This window comes from Phalangium opilio, unplaced genomic scaffold, assembly GCF_054372755.1.
Source record: "Phalangium opilio isolate 3A_F unplaced genomic scaffold, DU_Popi_V2 ptg000070l_1, whole genome shotgun sequence".
Taxonomy (NCBI): domain Eukaryota; kingdom Metazoa; phylum Arthropoda; class Arachnida; order Opiliones; family Phalangiidae; genus Phalangium; species Phalangium opilio.
In genome coordinates this window covers 4,628,439-4,648,440 of record NW_028324182.1, presented here as the reverse complement: position 1 = coordinate 4,648,440, position 20,002 = coordinate 4,628,439, and the positions used below count along the sequence as shown (strand labels likewise).

Here is a 20,002-nt window from a genome sequence, read left to right as displayed (position 1 = left end):
ATCGTCTGCTTTCGGTAGTTGCAGTCATAGACATTAGAATACTATTATCTCTATGGTTGCAGTTTTGGACTGGGGGACCTCCCATCGTTAAAGTTTCTTTGTTATCTAATTAAAAATTTTAAAGAAAGGGTAAGGAACTCGATCTACTTATTAATTGCAAGTTGAATACAATATTTGGTAAACAATATTTGAATTTAAGCTAAAATTAGCTTCTATGAATGGGAATATTTATTTTAAAGACAAGACCAAGGCTTAACGTGTTGCAACTTTCATTTGGATTTGATTGCGTAATATTTAAGCCTTGGTTATGACTCACACAATCGCGTCACAATTATCATGCAATGTTAGTGTGATGTTTTGATTTCAAGTTTTTCCTTTATTTAATTGAAAAATTTTATGTAACCCTTAAAAATCAGTGATTTTAACGGAGAACTAACAGTTACATCTTTTTTTTTAAAAAAAGTGCATGTCTCTGTCATCAATGGAGAGTATCCTTTTAATTCAAATTATTAGAAATCTTATTAAAAATAAAAGAATTTTGAATCCTTAACATAACCTGTTCAGAAAATTTGTTTAACTTAAAATTCGCGGCGAAGGAGCTTGAAAGAAATTCCAAAAAATGTGAGAAAGAAGAGAAAGTTGAGAAACTAAAACTCAAAAAGGCTATTCAAAAGAATAACATGGAAGGAGCTAAAATACACGCTGAAAATGCAATCAGGCAAAAAAATCAGGCCTTAAACTACCTAAGAATGGCTTCCAGAATAGATGCAGTGGCTAGTAGAGTCCAAACTGCGGTAACCACCAAGAAAGTTACTCAATCAATGGCTGGAGTTGTAAAAGCCATGGATTCTGCCATGAAAAGCATGAATCTTGAAAAGGTACATAGCTTTGATTTCAAATCTCTCAAACCCCACAGAAAAAGGTCAGGGAAAATCTCAGAAAAAGGTCAGGGAAAATCACAAAAAAGGTCAGGGAAAATCACAAAAAAGGTCAGGGAAAATCACAAAAAAGGTTAGGGAAAATCACAAAAAAGGTTAGGGAAAATCACAAAAAAGGTCAGGGAAAATCACAAAAAAGGTCAGGGAAAATCACAGAAAAAGGTCAGGAAAAATCACAAAAAAGGTCAGGGAAAATCACAAAAAAGGTCAGGAAAAATCACAAAAAAGGTCAGGGAAAATCACAAAAAAGGTCAGGGAAAATCACAAAAAAGGTCAGGGAAAATCACAAAAAAGGTCAGGGAAAATCACAGGTAATAATGAAACTAAATACGGGCCCGTAACTATCACCATAGATATCAGCATTGATGGACAAATTTGAGAAACAATTTGAGGATTTGGATGTACAATCATCGTACATGGAAAATGCCATGAGTTCAACTACAACAGTGACTGTTCCTCAAAATGATGTTGACAACCTTATGCAACAAGTGGCTGATGAAGCTGGATTGGAACTCAACATGGAATTACCAACTGGAGGAACTGGCACATTAACCAACATGACTGCCGCTTCAACTGAACAGGTAGGACCACTTTAATTTGCTTTTAATGGGAAATATTTGCAATATTGCGTGTACATTGTGGCAAGCAATAGTAGTAGTTGGTTGAAAGTTGTGCAATTTGGGGTGTTTTGACCCTTAACCTTTCCCTCCCTCACTCCCTGGTGCACCAATAGATAAGAAACCCATGTGTCACATACTGATCCTTGATATTAGTCAGTTTGACAATTAACTAATTATTTTTAGTTAATTAACATAAATCTTAATTGAAAATAGACTAGCAAAATTTAATTTGCTCATAATGGGATAAATTTGCAATATTGCATGTAAATTGTGGCAAGCAATAGTAGTAGTTGGTTGAAAGTGGTGCAATTTGGGGTGTTTTGACCCTTAACCTTTCCCTGCACTCCGTGGTGCACCAATAGATAGAAACCCTTGTATCACCTCCTGGTCCTTGATATTAGTCAGTTGGTCAATTAACTAATTATTTTTAGTTAATTAACATAAATCTTAATTGAAAATAGACTAGCAAAATTTAATTTGCTAATAATGGGAAAATTTGCAATATTGCATGTAAATTGTGGCAAGCATTAGTAGTTGGTTGAAAGTGGTGCAATTTGGGGTGTTTTGACCCTTAACCTTTCCCTCACTCCCTGGTGCACCAATAGATAAGAAACCCTTGTATCACCTCCTGGTCCTTGATATTAGTCAGTTGGTCAATTAACTAATTATTTTTAGTTAATTAACATAAATCTTAATTGAAAATAGACTAGCAAAATTTAATTTGCTCATAATGGGAAACATTTGCAATATTGCATGTAAATTATGGCAAGCAATAGTAGTTGGTTGAAAGTGGTGCAATTTGGGGTGTTTTGACCCTTAACCTTTCCCTGCACTCCGTGGTGCACCAATAGATAGAAACCCTTGTGTCACCTCCTGGTCCTTGGTCAATTCAGTAATTAACTAATTAATTTTAGTTAGTTAACATAAATCTTAGTTGCTAAATAGAAATTAGACAGTAGCAAAATTAGACCAGCTTGAGAATGAGTCTGAATGACCTTCCTGTAGTTGTGTAGCACTGTAGCTTTTGCTTTATCCATAAAACCCTTAAAAGCCCAAATTTAAGATAAAATGTTATATTTAGGATGAGTTGACTGCCAGATTGGCCAAATTAAGACAATGAGGACATGATGGTGGTGTAAGTGTAATTGTAACCGGTACTTGGTAAAATAGTTTTATATAAATAACTGATGAAATATAAATTCCACCCTAAATTTAAATTTCTGAAAAAAAAAGTAAATTAACTCCAGAAATTTTGTAAATAAAAAACCAAGCTTTGCTATAAAAAGGGGAGGAAACCAAATTTGATACTTCATTTTTCAATAAATTTTATTATTTGTACAATAATAAATGATCATGTGGCTAGATTTCTAAAAAGCTAAAGACAAAAATAATGAAACCACACTCTATAATATTTATAATGCTTCTTTAACCCTACTTATTTATTATAAAATCAATCTATAATAAATAAATAATTAATAAACAAAATATTAAATTTTGTATATCAGTAATTTTTGGGGAAAATTGTATGTATTAGCGATTTCCACTGACTGCACTAGAGCACTCTAAGTGCACTCTCGGCGCGTTTTCGTCCGCCACTGGGAACACGAGTGCAACACTCGCCCAGAATCGCGTTTTCCACTGACCCCAAAAACTGCCCGAGAATTGCTCTTTGGTGCTCTGAAAAATTCGACGGAGCGACGGTGCTCGAGTATGACGTAATAAAATTAAAATGGCGAACCACGCGGTATCTCATAGAAGACAGGCTCTCGCTTATGCTTATTTATTTCTGGAATCATCTTCTGAAAGTTCTGAAGATGAAGAATACGAGGTTTTATCATTACTTTAAAGATATTACGCCTCATCCTAAAACCAATAATTATATCAGAGACGTTGCCGATCATTACTCAAAATAGATTTTTTTTTGTAAATTAATTGGAATGTTAAATCTATTAATTGGTTTCAGCCCATTTGCGTCAAGATATACACACTTTATTACAATTTCGTCTCCGGCGCCAATTTTGATTATTCAGAGCGCGCTCTGACCTCTCGATCGTGTTCCACTGACGAAACTATTCTCTCCAAAACTCGCTGAGGCCAGTTACGTCATCCTAACCCTGAGAGCACTCTTTGGAGCAGTCAGTGGAAATCGCTATATGTATGTATAGGGAGCTAACAGTTCTGACCCTGACACGTCACACCCTAATATCTTTTACTGTAGTTTTCATCCCCCCTAACGGTTGGAAATAGTATTCTACGTATTCTACGCTAAACAACCAATGTTAAGCTTACTTCCCCCTTTTCAGCCTCAAAGTGGAGGGGGGGGGGTCATAAAAATACTGAGGCAAATGCCGGAAAAAACTAGCGCCATCTAGAAAAATAAGACGCTACTGCTTCCCTCTTTAGAACGTTGATTCCCCCATTGGCCCCCCCACTATCCGGTTTGCTACTATCTGCCGCTAGAAGGCGAATTAGCAAGTATTTTATAACTTTCTCCCTCTGCCATCCGTCCTTCAGTATTGCTTTGTCCATAGGGAAGAGATAGTCCGACCTCACGACGTCACGCAGCCCCCTCTGGTTGGCATTTTTGCTTTGTCCATGGCCAGTTGTTAGCTCCCTATTGTTTTCATGTTCTGCAAATGTATAATTTGACACATATATAGTATAGCATCTCTGTGAAATTTCACGGAATTTCAGTTCAATTTGAGGCGCTAGGAAAGTACACTTAATTAATTTTTATTAACTGCTTATATATTTATTTACAAGGTGATTTACACTTTTTGCTAGAATATTATAAAGAAGTTATTAATTGACACGTTTTATTTTTTTTTTAACGTCTAATTTGGTGATTAAACCTTTACCCAAAAAAGAACTATAATTATAATTATAATACCATCTTTGTTTTTCATAATGTAAAAACAAAGAAACAAAAAATAATTAAAATGTACAATAATTTTTTTTTAGACTAGATTACGAGGGGGTAAAAATCGCGAATGTAATATATTTATAATTTCAATTTTTTATATATAAACACCACCTCTTTATCAAACGTTTCTACATAGATATGTTTAGCGTTTTTTTTTATTAATTAATTTTTTTAAAAATTAATTTTTATTAATTAATTTTTTTATTAATTAATTTTTTATTAATTAATTTTTTATTAATTAATTTTTTATTAATTAATTTTTTATTAATTAATTTTTTATTAATTAATTTTTAATAATTAATTTTTAATAATTAATTTTTAATAATTAATTTTTAATAATTAATTTTTATTAATTAATTTTTTATTAATTAATTTTTTATTAATTAATTTTTTATTAATTCATTTCTTATTAATTAATTTCTTATTAATTCATTTCTTATTAATTCATTTCTTATTAATTAATCTTTTATTAATTAATTTCTTATTAATTAATCTTTTATTAATTAATTTCTTATTAATTAATTTCTTATTAATTAATTTCTTATTAATTAATTTCTTATTAATTAATTTTTTATTAATTAATTTTTTATTAATTAATCTTATTCCTTTAATTTAGAAATTTTGACCGAAATTTAATTTTTTTTTCCAAACATTCGCCTCTCTTATCATTATTGCTTCTTTTAAACTATTACAGTGCGCGCGAAACACTTATTTAATTTTAGTGTAATAATTTTTTTTTTAGTATGCCAGTGCTGCCAGATTTAATTTGTTTTAAGCATATTTTAATTAACAGTCTCCAACCAACGTTAATCGTCAATTTGCAATATTAATATGGTTCTTATATATTTATTACAAATATTTCTTTAATAGTTTCAGTTCAAATCGCGTTCTTCATTTCTGCCAAATTTTTAGTTTTTTTTTGTAAGTACCCTATTAGGCCAAATTTAAATCAATCCAAATTAAGGCACCTGGAATTAAATCCAATGAGAATTCTGCAAATAGAAAATAGAAAATAGAAAATCAATTGAAATGGGGTCAGACTGGGTCAAAAGTTAAAAATAGATACCGAGAAAGAAAACTTATTATGTTTTGCCCTAAATGTTTGGGGAGGATTTTGTAGGCGTCCCCTGTACAAATTTTCGCGGGTCTCTGTCTCACGACGCCGGTGTATTGTGGGTTTTCTTTCGAGCAGCCATACAGGGGTGGGAGTGTTCATTTTAATCATAATTTTACTAGATTTATATCGCCTTAGTCATGTGGGAAAAGCTGACGTTACGTTTTGAGACCAAGCCCTGAGAAATCCCAGGGCGCGTTATGTCTTTTCCACCCCCTCATACCCAAAAGTTGAACTTTATAAACTAAGCAGACTAAAATATAGATCCGTTTACTTTCGGACGGTGGCGCGGAAAGGTTTTTGACCTTTCATATTTTTCATTACTCGCCTAGAACTATTAGTTTACGTAATACTGTCAAAGAGAGAATTCGATTTTGACCACAACACATGCAAACTCTCTCAAACAACTTTGACAAGTTTGTACTACCGGCGTAAGTTCATAAGATATGTTCCATAAGTTTGTCATTGGTTACTGCAGAGGGCTTGTTATGAAGTGACTTAGGTCATAGATATTCTCGAAAAGCGACGCCTGGTGATGCGCTGTCAAAGGCTTAGTACGGAAGATAGACTGCAAAACCGGGTGTAGTCAATTCTCGCTTGTCATAGAGTAATGGCAGTACTACTACGTATGCAAAAGTCATACCCGTCTATCTCTTAGCTCAGTGTCATCCCCCTACTGGTCGCGTACAGTATGCCCTCTTACAAGATCGCGTCCAGAGGGAGGGATACACAGTCTATAGTTACACCCCCTCTCTACCGCCACTAGTCTATTCTCGAACTGTAACTCTCTAGAATTACGAAGTATAGGTTGTTATACTTATGGAGCATATCACTTATAAACTTATGGTTCTACTCGTATTTAGAGAGACGTTGACTTCCGCGTCAAACAAAATATAAATAAAAAAGTAAGAACGCGTGAGTAGCTTAAAGGGAATTGTCATAGACCCCATTTATCATTACCTTTTTTAATATCGTCTCTATAAATTTTTAAAAGCCTTAGATCTTGTTATTCAAAGTTTTCCAGTCGTTGTCAGGTACAGAGACACGCAAATCAGTGGTAAAGAGACCAAGAAACTTGGGGAGAAATTGTTTGCGTCCTTTTTGGTACTTGTGGCCGCCTAAAACGAAATAAAAATATTAATTAGATCAGATTAACGCTCTATATGGAATGTTTAGGTTCTCGTGGGATTTTAGGAGCATATTACAGCAAAGATATTTAACCTAACAAAATAGCTGTAAACTGCTCTTTGAGAAAAGCAGGGATAGATGTAATTTTAGAAGTAGAAATGGAGAACGGTTATTATTTACTTCAGTTATCCCGACTCATAGCCCAGTATAGAGACCCTCCCTCCAACACGTAACGAAAAGTTTAAATTATCTTATTGGCTCACTTAAACTACGTTTTGATGACGTTGCTGACGGGGACGGCGAAAAATACGTTATTCCTTTTTACCTCTGTCGCTATGACCCAGCCGCCTCTTCTTTCATAACCCCCCCCCCCCCGTCCCGTGGAAGGGGGTCTGGGACTTTGACGCGCGCCCATATTACTTTGTTCTCCATTCCTACTACTAAAATTATATATATCCCTGAGAGAAGTATAAATGTTTGCGCGTATAATCCATAACAAGTAGTTGTAGATACGTTTGTAAATTCGAGTTAGTCATTTTATCATAGCGAAGACCTTTTCCACGGAAGCCCACTTTTAATTTTTTTTTTTTTATTTAGTAAATTGGCTTCCAACCTTGAACCGAGTCATCTGTTAGGCCTACTTAATCATTCAACTTAGTTAAGTGAATGTGGGATAAACCAGTGTTTATTCCGCTCGAGTAAACCAACTAAGTTTTAGGAGACGTTGGTTGGCTGACTGCGTTTCCCCTATCACAATTACGAGCTAAATTTAAGCGGGCGCTTTCGAGGGTAGAGGTTAAAAGTTGAGGCTGTTCGCGTTACCCCGCATTGTTCTTAAAGGCGTTGGCTTCCATTTAATTCATTCGAGCGAATTAAGCGGGATTTACGAGAGGCTAGCGTTGTACGTCACTGTCACGATTTTTCTACAAGCTGGTTCTCTCTCTTACACACACCACACGGGCTACCTCCGCATTTTCTAATAAAAGCGGGTAATCCAGTACGAAGGCGCAAGGTTATATCAACCCGATCCTTTTCTTCTAAGTTTTGTTGTCAGAGTTAGAGAACTTGATCGAAAATGAAGTAGGCTTATCGAACCACGAATATAACCCCCATTTTCTGAATTTTCGTGATTTGTAAATTACGAGAATGCAAAGAAAAATCACGATATTAAGACCTACTTCGATTTTATCCCTATACCATAAGTTTATAAGTGATATGTTCCGTTCCATAAGTATGACACTTCCTATACTTCGTAATGTTAGAGACTTACAGATAACTAGTTCGAGAACGACAAGCGAGAATTGAAGTCCTACACTCTGTGTTAATTTTGCAGTCCATCTAGGTCCTATTTAGTCTGTACTAAGCCCCAATTTGACAGCGCCCCAGTCACCAGGCGTCGCTTTACGTGAATCTATGACCTACGTCACTTCATGACAAGCACTCAGTAACCCGAGAGTGACAAACTTATGGAACATATTCTTATGTCTCTACTTATATGAGTTTCCGTATTTTTACTAAGGTAACATAATTTTCTACTCAATTTAATCGAATATCCATAACTCAAAGAGTCAGAGAATAGATAAATTTTGGGGTACCTAAGAAACAGTAAGAATATTCTGCAGATAATGTTTAGAATTTCAATAATTCTATTAGAAATGCTTTCTGTTCAGGAATGAAAAAAAAAAAAAATAACTTGACATGTTGCGGGTTTGGGGTTGTTTTTATAATGGACATTTTAGTAGACCTTAAAATGGGGAAAAGGGTTACGCATTTAGTGTTATTGGATCCTAGATTCTAACGCTACACTTGCTTGAAACTATCCAAAAAATAAAAACCCGAGCAGGTGTTTCGTGGGCACGATTTCCCTGGTTTTTATGAAAGGGGGGGATAAGGTTTAGTTAAAAAAAAGCTTGTAAAAAGATACGGACAGTGTACCTGCGCGCTTTTTAGCCCTAATACGGTGGTGGTGGTAGATGCTGTAGTACTTAATGTAACGAATTGGGCCAAATGCCAACAAATCTGAAGGATCATCTTTATTCGACCATCGGGGGGATTACGCCTGGTCACCTTTCTTTTAGAGAGCCAAAAATAAGCAACTCTTAAACGTTATCATTACTAAAGATACGTGTAATATGCGTTAAAGATTTAAGAGACAAAGGTGATCAAAATTTGACCCCCGACAATTATTATCCGGCTTAACTCTTAGAACAAAGTTAAAGTTACTTTCTGATTGTTTCAGCACTTTTCTTTCACTAGAGAAACGACCTCCTTTCTTATCTCTTCATTGAACAGATTGTATCGTACATTGTGAAGATGGTAACTGGTCATCTTAAGGGCGTGTACCCCTCGCGACAAAGTCATTATAGTAAAGAAAAAGGGGGGATATAGTAATGGGCCATTTTATGATCGGACCAAAGAAAAAAATAGGAGCTAGAAATGGGTTACTACCATAAGGATAATTTTGATATAATATAAAAAGGGTAGCTGTAAAAACATCGTTTTTTAGAATGTGACATCCGTCAGAGGATTAAAACGATTATTGAATATGCACTTAATCATATTGAAACACGTTAGGCCTGACGCGTAACTAGCCAGCCGTACCGTCATCTTGGCAATTTGATAGGTGTTCTTCACTGAACGTCAAGTAGAACTTACGCAGGCTGGTTTAGAAATTTCAGGCCAACGTATTATACCCCAGCTATAATCTCCATACCAGTTCAGTTGAGAGAGAGATTGACCTTAAATAGCTAAACCACTTTGTGTATTAGGTCACTTGGATCAGACGCTCAGCTAACCAATTATTAAAAAAAATATTATTTACGCCTGATTCACTTCCGGGAGCTTAACTAGATATAGTTACATAAAACGTACGCCTATAGCTTCTGTGTAACTCTTGTCTCGGTGGTTCTAGAGAAGAACCTAATGGACCTTTTCGATATAAAAAGGGGGTAGGCAACCCTTAGTATCTGTACGTTGATACATTGCCATCTTTGCGCACTCTCCTGATACAAAAACACTACAGCGCAGGCGCCTAAAAGCCAGATGGAAGGTCAAGTTTTGCCCCGCGTCTTTCCCTTTAGTCACATCGAAATGGTCTATTTCGCTTTCACCCTATAAGGGACTACCGGACCATTCCATTAATTCTAGTTGAGAAGCAAAACCACGTGCAGGGGCGTGGCCTCCGCCTTCTTGGGTTATTTCATTCACTTCAAGAAGCCCCGCTAGAGGCAGCGACTCCGTTTTGTCGCGATGGAAATAACATTACCCAAGAGGGTGGCCTCTCCCCTTTGCGTTCGTTTCTCTACAAGTAATTATTGTAATGGTCTATAAACTAAAAAAGAAAGGAAAAGACAAACATAGACTGTTATCGACATCCGTAAGGTATTGAGTAATGGTACGTTCGTGATGAGAATAGGTTTAACCGTCATTGAATATCGAATAACGATCGGAAGTTGTTATTGCGCGTATTTACGAGAATTGCCGTCCCTACCAGACGGTCTCAGCGTCTCCCTGTTTCTAAATAAAGTATGTAAGGTGCCTCTAATTCATAAGGGATTATAAAAGAAAACTTATAAAATAAGCCTAGCCTATACTGAAGGTTTTACGACAATTGGTTACGCGCATTCTAAACGGGAGGGACTTTATACAGTTTCATATGATGTGATTACAAAGCCATACAGGTACGGTGGTAATACGGTACTTTAGTGAAGACTATTTGAAAGGGGTTGCTCTTTGCGCGTAGTCTACCTGGTGTGTGTACCTGCAGCGTGTAGCGTTTACCCTTCAACTGAATTGTTATTTGCTTCGTTCTTCTATATTGAAATTTTTCTATCGTAGTTTCCGAATAATCTTTCATAAAGAGCAGGGCGGATTGATTATATGGGACTTGGAGCTTAGTCGATAAGTATTGGGTATTATATTGGACCCCATTATCTTTTAAAGGTCATCCGCTTGACCCACCTTATTTTTCAATATCCACTGCCCTATATTACGTACTTCTATCCTTTTGTAAAAGAAATATGTATGATGGTATCTCAAGGATGATCATAGAAAATGTCGAGGACAGGTTATGTTATTTTTACCCGTATTCCCATAGATAATAATCCAAATTCCGCAGCAAGATATTCTTTAGGACATACCCTAAAAGTTATTCCCAATATTCTCGAGGACCGTAAATACTTACCACAGGGTCAGAGATAGCGACTGCGTCTTCGGTACTTGTACTGTTCGTTGGGTCCACCAATTTGGTATTATCGTCGTCTTTTTTCGTGGACATGTCTTGGTCATTTTTACCCTCGATATGTATTTCCGAAGATGACTCGACGGTTATTTGGGTATCGGAACTTTTCTCGGAAGTTTCTTCCGTCACCGCGTCTTTATTACTAACGGAATCCGTCGCTGTCGTGGTCACTTCCGTAACTTCCGCGATTCCCGTGGCTTTGGAGGCTTCTTCCGTGATTTCCGTGGCTTTGGAAGCTTCTTCCGCGATTCCCGTGTCTTTGGAAGCTTCTTCCGCGATTCCCGTGTCTTTGGAAGCTTCTTCCGCGATTCCCTTGTCTTTGGAATCTTCTTCCGCCACAGTTGGATTCGCCGGAACTTCTACGGGTTGCGCGGCGGATTGAGACGATCCATCTTCTTCTACTACAACCGCTTCTTCCTTTTTATCCGATGACGTAATTTCACTTCCTTCACCGGAAGCGTTGTCCACTGACATATCCGTCGTTGTTGTAGTAGCCCCATTTGCGGTGTCAGCTTCGTTTACTACTTCGGACGTTGCATTCTAAACGAAAAAGAAAATTAACCCTAAATTTAAATTATTTCCCATAAAAATAAACGATAATGAAATTGTAGGAAAAATAGCTGGCTTTCAAAAAAAAAAATCATTTTCCAGACAGTGAAAAAAACTCGTTTTACGGTTGAACGAATTTTCGCAATGTTTGACTGAGATGGAAATTCGTGAAAATTGTTTGAAAAAGATTAATAGAAAACCCTCTTATTCTCATTTTTCTTTGTCATTTTTTTTTCATCTTTTGCTCCGCCAAAAAAAGATTATTATTATTATTATCTCTTAAACCTAATTTTAACTGAAAATAAGTATGGGCTTTAGAACGCCGGCCGAAATGTTAATCTCAATATTAAAAGTAAATCACTAATGGTAGTAACCTTAATAAGTTTATACATTTATTTTAAATATCATGAAAAAGTGATAAAATTGGGAAGAAAGAATTATTCCTGGTTTTTTTAGCTATACTGGCTTGAATTTGGTTTAATTTTGGTTTTGACTTAGGGCGTGGTAGGGTAAATAAGAATTAAGAACCTACATATATCGCCCATATTAAAACGCCCTTTTCAAATCTTTTCATCTGATACTGAAATTGCTGAAGCTTAAGAAGCTATTATAATAATGCTAATTAGTGACTAATCCGTTGTTTAAATAAAGTTAATTAAGCTTATCTATAGCTTACAATAGAAGCGAATGCCATACATTATAATTCAAATTTTCATACAATTTTAAACGAGTACCCTTTTTTAAAAAAAAAACTTGCTTCAACAGCATTATAGAACCCACCCCCGTCTGACCTAGCTTCACCTTAGTCATCTCGGGAGAGGATTTCAGTTTGATTAATGTCTTGGCAGTATATAAAAACCTGAAAAATACCTATTGTTTATTGTAGAGAGATCTGTTTTGACTGTTTCTGGTGTAAATTCGATAGAAACGAGTTTGTTTTTACTCGTTTCCGCGTGTACCATACTCGAATTTTTCTCGCCTTATTTGAATAAAATAAACCGGAACGGCGGACAAGGGGTTTGGTTGTATAAATATCTGGTAATAATAGCTTTTAAGAACGGCGTTAAATTTATATTTAATTTTTTTTATACCCGACACAGACTTGATAGTTCAGAAAATAAATAGTTTTACACTTATTTAATTTTTTTTTGTTAAGAAAAATCTATTAACATAAATGGAGCGAGAAATTCATTTTAGCTCTGAATATTTTAAAATCTTTGGTGGTTTAAAATTTAAAACTCGAAATAAAAACCTTTCCTATACCAGAAGTATATAATACTTCTATTCGAGAGAAGTGTACCACAAGCGGGGTAAGTGTAACGTCATTCTTCCAAACATCTTAAAATTTGGATTTTGGAGCAAGGTTACTAAACCGATTCACATACGCGATAAATAGTCCCCTCATCATTACTCGATTAGCGCTTAAATATTCGGCAAGACGCGCTCGTGGATTTTTGTCCCACGTCAAGACAATCAAGGTTCGTGAGTTGATTGCTGGGGATTTAGTACCAAACTATTATAGAATTCACCTTACCGCGCGATGCCCATCTGAAGTTTGATGAGCGGGAAAGCAAACAAAAATGGGTGAGCCTGGGAAGAATGACGTTACATGTATTACTCTGTATTAAGAGGATACAGAGTGTCATCCTTCTTCTATTATCCCCTTCTGCCTATACGTAGTTTCGGCTAAAAGGGGTTTTGCCGTACCCTCAGTGTTGCCAAAACGTTGATGAGTCAAGACTCAAGAGATTGCGGAGTTCAGTTTAAATCAGAACTTAACCAACTTGAATCACACAGGGCCTGACAACACTGCACTGAAGTTTAAGCTGAGAGAGAGGGATGGAATTTTCTGTAGCTACTTTAGTGGAAACTATCTAATAACTAGCTGAATTTCATTTTAAAATTTATGATTTACCAAAGTACCAATTTAGAATACTGATTTGTATCGTTTCGCAATTACCAAAATAGATTTTCTCTATTAATACCAATGGGGATTTGAAATCCGTCCTAATGTTTTGGTAATACGCCTTACTTCAAGTGACGCATTTCTATATCGCCTACCAATTGGGGTTTTTGTATTCTTGGACATGAGACGGTCAGACTGGAGGCTCGTTTTAGCCATAAAATCAATTGACAAAGGAAAGGGAAGTTCTATTGTACCTGCTACAACTAATTTTGGATCATTTCAGGGCGTTATCTCCTTATTTTTTTTTTGTTTCAAGCACTTATTATTATTTTATCCCAGAGTAAAAATAGATTTAAAAACCAATGAGGTGTAAACGGATGTGTATATTTTATAATTATCTATTTTTATTAATATACACAGCGTAAATTTTTAATGGAAATTATGTATAATGAAATTTTTGGGGGATAGAAGTTTCTAATATAGGCGGGGTCCTTCAATTTGGGGATTCCCCCTAACCTAAGTTCTGTTTCAGGGAGTACGAAGCCCAACTACGGGTTAATCGCTTTAAACTCTACGGTTTTGGTGAGTATCGATTGTTTTTTGCATAAATTAATTGGTTGTTCTTTGGGTGCACGATTTTGAGTTTAAAATGTAACATCTGTGACATATTGCCGTCCGGGCCACTGTTTTCAAGTTATGTTTGGAGTATTTTAATTAAGAAACTGGTTTAGACAATAATTTCTAGTTTAATTAAGGGGTCATCTCTAAAATACTTAATTCATAACTCGGACGGCATAATGGAGATAGAAATTACATTTTCGACTCAAAATTTTTTTCCAAAAGAACGTCCCACTAAATTTATGCCAGACTTATCAGAAACACCCTGTATATTGCATAGAAAAAAGCAAAACGTCTGTCTGTCTAGACTATGAAATGGGTCCGTAGAACTATACATCCAAACTTATTTTTATTTTTAACCAACTCTTTCTAAATTTTTACAAACTTTGAAAACTTTTCTATCCGAAGCTCCAAACCAAAACCAAATCAAACTTAATATTTCGCTTCACTCAGACTGTTTTTATACACAATTAAATTAAATTTTTAATCAAAATTAGGTTTTTACCTGATTTTCTTCGGACAAAACTGGAGCGTTTTCTTCAGGAGCGGCGTCCCTTTTTTCAAAATATTTCGATTCGGATAAAACGCAAAGTAAGGATAACAACGCGAAAACTAACAAAACCGAAACTTTCATCTTTAAAATTTAAATTATATTAAATTTAATTTAGAAATAACGTCTAAATTGGCGATCACTTTCGCCTGTCGAAAATTTAATTTCCTTTTTGGGGGTGGGTTAATTTAATCTAAGCAAATCGGAACTTCGGAAGCTGTTTATAATTGTTTAAACGCTGATCGGAGAGGAAGCTTTTGCGGGGCTTTCACGCTTGTTCAAAGGTTAGTTCGGAAAAGAATCTTTCTCCGAAACTCTCTTCTCTCTCTGGCTGGTTGATTCTCTGTCCCCTTCTCCTCCTCGTTACACCTGCAGCCGTGTTTGAAAGTCTTCGGGGGAAAAAAGCCCCTCTCTATTGGTCGAGTCGAAACGCCTGGATTACGCTTCCAGGTAAACTTTATATTGAAGCCGAGAGCGAGAGAGAGAGTTTTAAAAAGCTTCTATGTTTGTGAGAGGGAGAGAACGGATTACAATAAGCGTTTATGTCGGATTTATCTGTTTTTATGTACGATGGAAAACAGCTACTATAGGCCTACTTCCCCTCACTTCCTCTCTAACCCTCTCTTCTTTCATCCTGTTTTAATCCGACGGACGCTTTTGGGAAGTGTGTCTACGTTACTTACTCCGAAAAGGAAGGCAAAACTCCTTTATCTTTACGAAGAAATTCAACAAAATTCAGGATTTTTTAATAAATAAATTGCGTTAAAAATTATATAAAATCCAGGGAAGCGATTTCCGTTGAATAAAAACTAATTTGAAAGTGTTGCGAATTAGAAATTTAAATACTGTAGAAATTCTAATGAGTTGATTGAAATCAGCTTCTCAAAAACTAATTTGCGTAGGCCTAAACCGTTGCAATATAATCAAACCCTGACCCTTTCCAGTTGTAAAAAAACCGCAATTTCTATTTTTATATTTCTGTACAATTTAATAAATTCGGATTATTTTATGAAACGATCAAATACCCCTTTTTTTTCAATCGCAAAACGTAGAATGAAATCTGGTCAATCAATCAATCGCAACCATGCAATTAGATAAATTAATGCTATTAACTATCCCGAAATTATCCCGAAATCAGTCTCCGATTCATGTATAAAATTGATTTTCCTAATATATCAAAACGTAAAAAGCTGTTAAAGGGGTAAAAGCGAAGGCGGTTTATAGGAGTTTGACCCCTTTTTCCCTCTGTGTGGTGTAGAGAGATAGTTTGGGATATCGGCCGCGTTGGGTCGAAACGGTCTCCAGGCCAAATTCATGGTGTCCGACTCGACGCCGCTCGAAAGGCCATCAAACTCTAGCTCGGTAAAGAGCGTAGGATTTCGATATAAATCGTGGGCCATTCTTTTCGTATTTGTTCGTACCTGCTGGGTGTAGAATTTATATTTCTTTTTAACGCCATGCTTTGCAATTGCTTAGATTAAATCTTAGAAAAACAAGGTGTGGAGATCCGAAAACGTCCATATAGAGAGTCTGAGACTCGAAAGAGACGAGACCATTCTGTCTCGATGAGAAAGGTGTAAACCGGTTTAAAAATGAGAAGGAAGCCCAATACGGACGGACGGTGGTTTTCCACCACTATAGGTCTATTTTCAGTCTATTAAGAGTCACTAGACTCTTCGGTCATTAGGGATACATAATTTTAATGAAAGTGAAAAGGAGTTATCATTTTTTTTCTCCCCTCATTAGAGATGTCATTAAAATTGAACGTGAAAATTAAGGAATTTTATAAAACATTTTTTTCATTCAAGATAAAAACTGGTAATTACATTCCTTCAGATTCGCTCGTCCCCTCCCTCCTTATGTTTTCAGGGGTATAAATATTTCATTATTAATTATGGGAAGAGGATATATCACTCATTGTATGTGAGCTATGTCAAGTATTTACACCCCGAGGCTTAATATTTTACGCTTAGGGCAAATTCGGTACTGTTCATAAATGTTTAATGATTAGCGCCGAGTTTTCAAGTTTTCCCTTCAATAACCAGATTTTTCGCGTTGCGTGTGTAAAGAAATGAAATTGTACAAAGTTTCTAAACAATATGTTTCGGCGTCATTTTAAAAGATGGCGGCAATGCGCTGTAGTTTCTACATTTAAATTTGGCGGGATGTTGTAGTTTAATTTTAATCTCAAAGATGGCGGTACAAACTTTCTGAACAATATGTTTCGGTTTCATTTTAAAAGATGGCGGCAATGCGCCGTAGTTTCTATATTTAAATTTGGCGGGATGTTGTAGTTTAATTTTAATCTCATAGATGGCGGTACAAACTTTCTGAACAATATGTTTCGGTTTCATTTTAAAAGATGGCGGCAATGTGCCGTAGTTTCTATATTTAAATTTGGCGGGATGTTGTAGTTTAATTTTAATCTCAAAGATGGCGCCAGGTGTCAACTGAAATATGAATATTTCTTCCCGCCAAATTTAAATATTTTTATTAGGTCAAAAAAAAAAAAAAACAATTATATTAATTTAAAATTTATTTATTTATCGTTTATTACAGTCGAAATACAAATCTATAAATTACATTAACTCCAATGTTTAAAATTGACATTAATTTCTAGCCATTTAGCAGTTGATAATAGCTTTTCTTCACGGAGATATTGACCTATAAGTTGAAGACTAAGAGGCAAACCCTTTTGAGATAATTGACAAGGAACGGAGACTGCGGGAATACCTAAGTTAAAAATAATACGAATCCTTACAAGTTCTTCAAAAAATGAATTAAGATTAGAAAAATCTTACCAGCCATGTTAACGGGACCAGTAAAGGCATCTTCCAAAGAGGATTGTTCGCGATTTTCTTGTTTAATCCATTCCGCGTAAGACGGCGCGTCTCTTAACGTGACTGGCGTCAATAATACGTCAATACCTCCTCTAAACACGCGTTGAAAATCCTGACTTATAAGCCGACGTAATTTTAGGGCTTGAATAAAGTACCTTTCATAATTACTAAAAACAAACAAAACTTTTAGTTTCTTAAGCCTAATTTAGGCCTAATCATTTAAAATCGATACTTTTTAAGTAGAAAATAATTCCCGGTTAAGATTCTTCCCCTAACAATATCGCTAAAACCCTCGTGACGCGTTTTAGCAAACAAATCTTCCGTTGATGAATGAATGTTAGATCTGTGCCCAAATTCAATTCCATCGTATTTTGCAAAATTTGAGGCAACTTCGCAACAATTAATGACGGAATAACACGAAACGCAGTATTTGGAATGGGGTAATGATACTGGTTTAACTTCAGCCCCGGATTTTTCAAACATATCAGCAACTTTATTCCATAACTTTGTAATTTCTTCCGATGTATCGGATGTATTAAATTCCTAAAGCAATTAAGAGACTTTAGGCTTTGCTAGTGCAAATAATTCTCTAATAATTACTTTAGGGATTCCAATTCTTAATCCCTTAACAGAGGGTTCATTTTGGATTGAAATGGGAGTAAATTTCTCTGTTAAACAAGTAGAATCTCTGGTATCTGGTCCCGCAACTGTGTCTATTTAGAAGAAACATTAATTTTACATTTTATTCTTTATCATAAGAAAATATTATATAGCTCCCTATAAGTATGAAACGTAGTACATTTTCATACTACAGCATTTGCTCCCAAATTTGGCGCGCTTACGCTTTTACGCCCCCGTGGGAGAAGTTTTGGTACTACGAGTAAAAGGGGGGCGAAGCCGTCGCCGCCACCTAAGGTGTCCGCGAAAGGCACGATGGGTCGGGTATGCTCCTTACCTTGTACCAGTGTAGGCGCTGGCCTCGTTTGTCAAAATCTGGCGCCATCTATTAATTTATTATGATAATTTTGACATGTACTTAATCTGTTATAATTATCATAATTAAAACTTCTAGACCTTTAACTATTTAATTACAATATAAAATTTGAAAATTTTCTAAACAAATATTTCATCTTTTTAACGCCAAAAACTCTTAATAAGTGGCATTAGAAACGTTTTACAAATTTCAATGGAAGAAAACGCTGTTTACATGGCTTAAATGGAGAGTTTCATACTTATAGGGAGCTATATATTATTTTCTTATGTCTTAATTTATTTATTGTAATTTTTTTTACTTAATATAGATACGACATCGTCTACAGTTTTAGCCATAATTCCTGGTGCATCTAAGGAATTAGTAAGAGGTATAAGTCCATTTCGAGATAGTAATCCATAGCTAGGTTTTAATCCAACAATTCCACAATGCGCTGCTGGATTTCTAGTTGAACCTCCGGTATCGGAACTTAAAGCACTGTTAAACATCTAAAATTATTATTTTATTATAGGATAAAATTAAAATATCTCTAATAACAATTAACCCAAAACAGGATCTTGAGGCTACTGCTACAGCACTACCTCCGGAACTTCCACCAGCAATACTCCAATTATTAGTCTTATTATCAGTTGAATTTCCACAATTCCAAGGATTTCTTGAAGGGCCTATTATGGAATTAATAGTGCTTGAGCTATAAAGGTTGAAAATAATTAAAATTTAAATTAATTATGGGTTAGTTTAGACTCTGGGAATCATATCCTACCCCATTGCAAATTCATCCATGTTAGTTTTACCAACTAAGACGGCACCAGCTTGAATTAACCTCTCAACAACTGTAGCGGAATATGGAGGGATGTAATTTTCAAGCATTTTGGAAGCGCAAGTTGTTTTCACATCTTTAGTGCAGAAATTATCCTTCACTGCAATAGGTATGCCATCTAACACCCCTAATTTTGTTTTAGAGCGTCGTTTATCCGAATTTAAAGCTTGTTTTCTTCCTAAATCTTCACATACTGTGATGTAAGCATTCAAATATTTGGTCTTTACTAATTGTTTCATGCAAATATCAAAAATTTCTGTGGAAGAAATTATGCCTTTGGATAATTTATTTGATGCCTAAAATGTTAAAAGATTATATTTTTAAAGAAAACGATATTAAAACTTTAAAAATAATCTTACCTCCGCGATTGACCACATTTTGAAATTAGTTTCACTTTCACCACATGCTTTTGGGAACTTCAAAATAGTGGGACGGACATACAGGTCGTTGCTATGGCAACTGGCGTCATTGACCTTATTTTTTCCAACGAATGTCATTTCGGTTTGGAGTCGCGTAAGGGTTTTTCCGATCAACGCTATTGAAAAGCCGGTAATTTTAAATTTAGTGAAAAATAATCATTAAATTTTAAATAAGAATATTACTAGAATATTTTGAACTCTTTCAAACTAATAGTTTTAGTTTTAATCACCAAATTTTCTTGGTGAAGCGGATTTTTATATTTTACTCTAAGCCTTGGTGTGAGATTTGTCACTCTTACGTTTTTGAAGTTTATGCTTCTTTGGGGTGCAATTTAAAAGCAAAAAT

The 20,002-nt window shown here is 35.3% G+C and overlaps 3 protein-coding genes across 8 annotated transcripts; 1 reads left to right on the top strand and 2 right to left on the bottom strand.

Moving 5' to 3' along the window:
* The first annotated feature begins 5 nt into the window (after positions 1 to 5).
* Positions 6 to 18,894, top strand: Chmp1 (charged multivesicular body protein 1). Of its 5 annotated transcripts, none has more exons than XM_089842663.1 (5): positions 6 to 129; positions 464 to 488; positions 565 to 878; positions 1,292 to 1,519; positions 18,728 to 18,894. In XM_089842663.1, the coding sequence occupies exons 2-5, from the start codon at positions 467 to 469 to the stop codon at positions 18,749 to 18,751; spliced, it is 588 nt and encodes a 195-aa protein (XP_089698789.1). In that variant the 5' UTR covers positions 6 to 129; positions 464 to 466; the 3' UTR covers positions 18,752 to 18,894. The 5 variants fall into 5 exon arrangements, with proteins under 5 accessions (XP_089698789.1, XP_089698785.1, XP_089698786.1 ...); XM_089842659.1 differs by lacking the exon at positions 18,728 to 18,894 and adding an exon at positions 2,640 to 2,906; XM_089842660.1 differs by lacking the exon at positions 18,728 to 18,894 and adding an exon at positions 2,640 to 2,906 and having other exon boundaries at positions 18 to 129; positions 417 to 488.
* On the bottom strand, positions 5,006 to 15,509 carry LOC149661208 (uncharacterized). Of its 2 annotated transcripts, XR_016368804.1 has the most exons (4): positions 14,542 to 15,509; positions 10,907 to 11,503; positions 6,556 to 6,713; positions 5,006 to 5,473 (listed from the first exon to the last, which is right to left on the bottom strand). XR_016368804.1 is itself a non-coding variant. In XM_089842654.1 (3 exons), exons 1-3 carry the CDS (start codon positions 14,668 to 14,670, stop codon positions 6,606 to 6,608), a joined length of 834 nt encoding a protein of 277 aa, XP_089698780.1. In that variant the 5' UTR covers positions 14,671 to 15,509; the 3' UTR covers positions 6,462 to 6,605. The 2 variants fall into 2 exon arrangements, 1 of the variants encoding a protein (XP_089698780.1); XM_089842654.1 differs by lacking the exon at positions 5,006 to 5,473 and having other exon boundaries at positions 6,462 to 6,713.
* On the bottom strand, positions 17,105 to 19,734 carry GatA (glutamyl-tRNA(Gln) amidotransferase subunit A, mitochondrial). Its single transcript, XM_089842636.1, has 8 exons — positions 19,597 to 19,734; positions 19,181 to 19,533; positions 18,962 to 19,108; positions 18,719 to 18,894; positions 18,027 to 18,139; positions 17,659 to 17,969; positions 17,388 to 17,593; positions 17,105 to 17,319 (listed from the first exon to the last, which is right to left on the bottom strand). The coding sequence occupies exons 1-8, from the start codon at positions 19,732 to 19,734 to the stop codon at positions 17,171 to 17,173; spliced, it is 1,593 nt and encodes a 530-aa protein (XP_089698762.1). The 3' UTR covers positions 17,105 to 17,170.
* Between the last annotated feature and the right edge of the window lie 268 nt (positions 19,735 to 20,002).